The 6,000-nt window shown below is 41.2% G+C and overlaps 1 protein-coding gene across 1 annotated transcript in view; it reads left to right on the top strand.

Annotated features, from left to right (window-relative positions):
* The first annotated feature begins 657 nt into the window (after positions 1–657).
* Positions 658–6,000, top strand: part of LOC142011298 (uncharacterized) — a 54,696-nt gene continuing 49,353 nt past the window's right edge. Inside the window, exon 1 of the mRNA XM_074990500.1 lies at positions 658–964. Coding sequence (XP_074846601.1) covers positions 739–964 — 226 coding nt within the window. The 5' untranslated portion in view covers positions 658–738. The remainder of the gene's footprint in view (positions 965–6,000) is intronic.

Raw genomic sequence — 6,000 nt, 5'->3', positions numbered from 1 at the left:
GATTTTGCTTGTTAGGATATAAAATATAATTTTAATTTGCTTTTGGTATCTGTATTTACACATTATCCCAATTTTTTTCATTCTTCATGACTAGCACATTTTATTTGAAGCAGTTATGAATTTGCTGCCTAGTCAGAATGTGCCTTTGTTTCCGTCAACTTCAGTGGAAACTGGAAAAACCTGTTTTGGGGGGTTGGGATTTTTTTTGTTTACTTTTCCTATTGGAAAAGAGGTGTAGAGAAGGTGGAGCTCTGCCTTCAGCTGTGATATTACTTTGTATAATCACGGCCTTCTTTATCCATTATTCCAGAGGCTTTCACTGGCATCTGAACTGTGATGGCTTTCGTGGGTAGTTTAATAAATTTCATTTGTTATTTATGAAACAGTTCTAAGTTTTGTACAAACACTATTTTTCTTCAACTAAAGTAGAGAAAGACTGAATTATGTGGCTGTGTTCCAGCCTTTAAACTAACATTTTATATCTCACAAAGGAGTGTACTGTTGATAGTTAAATTTTGTTTGGCCATGTAGTTTGTTTGCACGTAGGAAATAGCAGTTATTTTGTGGCTCTAGAGCACTATAATAGTGTTGGGAAAATCAAGATCTGTAACACGCACCAACATAGGAGCAGCAACTTAGTTCACAAAGGCATGAAAGTTGGAAGAAGATAAACATTCAAAATCTTTCCCCCTTTTTTCTCTCTTGCTTTTTGCTGGTGTCAGGACAACTAAAGTGAAAATGGATCAGCTGTGTGAAAAGTGTATGAAGTTGCTTCAGGACTTTGTGTCTCTTGTGAAGAGGATGACCTCAAGTCTGTTGCAGAACATTAAGGAGTATTTGATTCTAATAAGTGAATGCTCCTGCGTAAAACAAAAGAGCTCTGAAGCCAGGCAGCTACACAGACCTATCCTTCAACCACATGAAAAGGAGACAGCAAGAGAGTTTCTGCAGCACATTGAAACAGGTGAGATCAGGTTATTTGGGGTGATTTTTTCTGCACAATGACAATGAACTACTGAGGAAGCGATGTAGTTTGTTTCAACTAGGCTATGTGCAGTTCAAGTGCTGTGCATACAGGGATACAGCTACTGTGCTTTTCCTTCTGTGTTTTGGAAACTGAGGGTTCAAATAGCATGATAAAGAGCTGCATCAAAATGATCAATAGCTTTCCCTTGTTCTAGAGCTGTAAATGCAACATCTGATGTGCACACAACAACATCTTTCAGATATGGAGTCTTCTGGAAATTAAAACTAAAGTTTGTCCGCTGAGTGGGAGGGATCTGCATCTTTGCCTTATCTCTTATTCCTCTTTATTGGACTTACAATCCTGGAAACAGAATCAGTCCAGTTTATTAATCACACAGTAATAAATTAAGTCTAGTTATATGATAGAGGATGCTAGTGTTTTATAAAACTATTCTGATTTGGTACTCACAGTATGTATACATGGAACAGATTCGCTCTATTTAATTAAATTCACATTAATTTTCTCGTATGTTTACCACACTATCTGTGCGGTCACATGTTTTTAAGTACCAGAGTTTGGTTTGTGCACTTACTTAATTATTAATTATTATTATTATTACTATTATTAGAAGTACTCTGTATCAGAATATACTCATTCCTACCTCTCTGCCCTGAATCTGTTTTTGAGCTTGTTTTGCTCCTATGAAGCAATACAAATGCATCCTTATTCAGAGAAGACACTTTGGCTACTTCTACACTAGAGAGTTTTGCTGACAAAACCTGTGGAGCATCTACACACACAAGTTTTGTCGACAGTCTGTCGACAAAACTCTGCACTTCCACCAACAGCATTTTGAGTACTTCAGTGTAGCGCATTATTATGCTCCACGTGTTACTATTTCATTAAATATTTGCATTAAAGAGCATATAGAGACCCAAGTCAGGATCCCTTGGCCTGTTTCTATTAGGCATTTTACAAATACATGGTATCTCATGGGTTTAATGGAAGCCTCAGGATTTCACCTTGCATATTTAAGCTCTAATAATGGCATAGAAAACACTGAAAACTTATTTAAGATATGGCAAAGGCTTTCGCACTGCTAGGTAAGATAATGACATTCATATACACTATGAATGAACTGTGGTGGTCAGGCGAAAAACATGTTACCACACAGCAACCTCATTTGATTATAGCTCTTTAAAAGCAATGTCCAGAACTGACCAAGGCATAGTATAGGAATCTGAACCTATTCCTAAAAGGAGTTCTGGAATTTTTAAATATTCTGGTGCATGTTTTAATAATTACTCAGAGAATAAACATTATGAGCCTGATTTTCTTCCGCCTTGCACATGCTGCAGTAATTTATCCCTGAGCAAAGTAGCTGTTTAATGACAGAATGGTAACATTTGCCCATATAGAAATGACTACTTAACATTCAAGGTAGTGGCCCAGGGGGTTTTAAACTCATACGTTGCACAGTTGAAATTCTGAAGCAATAGAAAATAAGGTTAGGTAAAGGTGATTGAATGTTCTAAAAATGCATGCTATTTCCCCTTAGTTATTGCACAAAAAGTTTCCAGAGTCAAATACCCATTTCAGTAGAGGTACACCAGAAAGAAACTAACATACCAGCGGGCACAACTAAATTCATAGGCTACATCTACACTTACCAAAAACTTTGAAATGGCCAGCTAATGGCTAGATCGAAGAATACTAATGAGGCACTGAAATGCATATTCAGTGCCTCATTAGCATGCCGCAGGCCACGACACTTCGAAATTGCCACTTTTCACTTCCGTGTGGCTTGTTTACATGGGGGGTCTCAATATTTTTATACATGTAAGAACTTTTGCAGGCCTTTAAAAGGAAAGTAGTATCCCAGCTCAGTTTGTTATTCAAAAATGCAGCACTTTATTCCTCCCTAATAGCTGGCTGAGGTCATTTATACTCTATAGCTGTGTCTACACTTACCAAAACTTTGAAATGGCCATGCTAATGGCCAGATCGAAGAATACTACAAGCTCATAGGAATAAGGGGATTTTTATGTTGGTGGGATCCTTTCGAAAAGGACCCCCCGTGTAAACGAGCCACGCAGGAGTGAAAAGCAGCAATTTCGAAGCGCTATGGCTGGCAGCATGCTAATGAGGCATATTCAGCGCCTCACTGGTATTCTTCGATCTGGTGATTAGCAAAGCTATTTCAAAGTTTTTGGTAAGTGTAGACACAGCCATAGAGTATAAATGACTTCAGCCAGCTATTAGGGAGGAATAAAGTCCTGCATTTTTGAATACCAAACTGAGCTGGGATACTACTTTCCTTTTAAAGGCCTGCAAAAGTTCTTACATGTATAAAAATATGGAGAGTGATTGAGTAGATTACGTCAGTTATGCATTTTCTCTAAAATGAAGCTAGAAGTTAACATTATTGTCTAGGGTAAATTCTACTGGAATTTCCTCCAAAATCGTCCCTAGGAAGAGACAAAGCAAGGAATATTTCAGCTCAAAGACTAAAAGACAAAGGGTGCTTTATTATTAAATTTGCATTAATCACTCCCAGTACAACAACACTGCCTTGTTCTTTTTGGTGCAGTACATTACTTCCTTGTTTGAAAAAATGCTATCTTTGCATCAGCAGTGGACTAACAGAACAAAGATTACTGTATCACCTTTGTTTGAGCAGCAGCTGGAAAAGCTCATGATTCCTAACATCTGTCCTTAATTAGCTATTATTTGAGCAGAAAAAACCAGTCACAAATGAGGTCCAACTGTTATTCAGATATTGTATCTGTAATATGACTGCACATATCTGTGGCTTCTTTAGCTACAAAGGCCATGCAAATAACTTTAATTTGCATCAGGTGAGCATGGTTGTTTCTTCTTTATTCTTACTGAGAATTACAAGTAAGAGCGTGTCCATCTATGATGGTCCAGAGAGGTAGCAGTCTTAATTGAGGAGCACTGCTGAGCTGAGAAGGGGTAAAGGTGGCTCCGGGTTACCAGTGTATACTGATTTTTTGGAGGGATCTGGGGACTGGTGCAGTCCTAAAAATAAGCTACAGCAGCATGCTAAGTGTCAATTGCTCTGTAGGGAGCAACCCAGCAGTGCAAAATACTAACCAGCCTATATTGTAGTTCTTTTTCTTCCACACCTCTCGCCACAGAAAATGCATCTGATACTTCAGTCAAATTACATCCAGTAATTAGCATGGGTGTTTAGCTGCTAAAATACTATATAATGTTTTGAATACTGGTATGCAAATTTTGTATTTTCTTAACTTTGCATTTTCTAGCTCCTAATGGCTTTATGTTTAAAAAGAGTTTATGCTGAATTTCTTAGTCTAGAGAACAAAAAGAGAATGTCCAAAGAAAATTAGATTATATATTATTATGGGAGCTATAATACTGTTTTTTCATTTTCAGATCTTAACGTGCATTACAAGTACCAGTCTCTCCATTATACAAATAGGGAAACTGACATACAGGGAGAAAAGTGACTTGCCCAAGCTCCCCAGGAGCCTAGTGGTGAAGCTAGAATATGGTGGGGAAGATGTGTCCCATGGGCCAGATCCAGCCCACCAAGCTTTTAAATCCCGACTACAGCTGACCCTATGGCTGCCGAGGGGAATGAGCTTCAGGTGCTTCCCTGCTCCCAGCAAATGGGAGCCAATGGGAGCTGAGAGATTTTGCTGGGGATGGAGGGTGTGCAGCACAATTTCTCAGCTCCCATTAGCCAGTTTCTTCCTACATCCCCCCCCAACCCCCCGGTCACAACTCCCTCTCAGACCCTGCCCCCGCTCCAGCATCTGTATCCCGGGTCAGAATTCTCTCCTGCACCCATACCACGTCCCAGACCCTGCACCCCAATACCCCATCCCAGGTCATAATCCCTCCGTCAACCAAACTCCCTCTCAGACCCCACACCCCATCATGCACCCTCATACCCTACCCCAAATTCCCTCCTACACCCAACCTCCATCCCAGACCTCTCACCCCTTGCATAGAAAAGTGCAGCCTTTGACCACTTACCAAAATCTTGGAGTGGCAACCCATACAAAATTATTTCCCAGCCCTGAGCTAGAAAGTGAACCTGTGTCTCCTGAGTTCAATTTCAGCTCCCTAAACTGTAGCCAATTTTTGTAAAAGCTAGCCTGCACATTAATAGGGGAGGTTCATTTCACTACTTTTGTGATATGAAATTGGACATAGAGTCAGGCAACCATATCTCCCTGTCCTACATATGGGACAGGGAGATATGAGTGGGAGGAGCAGTTCCTCCCTGCTCCACCAAGCCCCAGGGAGCCAGAAAGGAGGCAGCAGCCGACGGCGCTCCCCACGAGTCCAGGGAAGCAGCAGCCACTGACCTACCCCAAGGAAGCAGCAGCTGCTGGCCCGCTCCAGGAAAGCAGCAGGAGCAGGCGCTCCTGAGGAGCCCTGGGAAGCAGCAGCAGCCACCGGCCACCCTGGGGAAGCAGCAGGGCCGTGGCAGCCGCGCATGCTTTCCCCTCTTCCCCGAGGCTCAGGGAGGCGACTCCCGCCAGCAGCTGCACAGGTGCAGCTGCTGACAGAAAAGGTGAGCAGGGGAGGGCTTAAGTATGGAACAATTAGTCCCTTTTAAAAAATAAGTTGGGACACCTTTTTGGCATCCCAAATACAGGACCGTCCCACCTAATACAGAATGGATGGTCACTGTAACATGGAGGGATGAGAGAGCTACTGCTGTTTCATGTTAGCAGCAGTAGGTGGTTTTTATACCGTCGCCCTTGTAATAGCATGGAGACCACTTTTTTCATGTAGTTAATGACCTGCTAATGAAACCGTTTCTGTTTTGTTTGGGCTGAACTCTGTTATCTGTTCCATTTAAAAAACCATACAAACACCTCTAGATCCCTCCAGTCATATGGCTATGTTTACACCACTAAGTTTTGTTGACAATGTCTGCCTTTTGGCATAAAACAGTGTGAATGTACACACTTCAATGTGACTTTTGTCAGGAAAAATGCCCAGTCTGGCAACAAAAATCTTCCACCTCAGAG

Source organism: Carettochelys insculpta, chromosome 3 (genome assembly GCF_033958435.1).
Source record: "Carettochelys insculpta isolate YL-2023 chromosome 3, ASM3395843v1, whole genome shotgun sequence".
NCBI lineage: Eukaryota > Metazoa > Chordata > Testudines > Carettochelyidae > Carettochelys > Carettochelys insculpta.
The sequence above is the reverse complement of the archived record's forward strand: the minus strand, read 5'-3'. Positions and strand labels throughout refer to the sequence as shown.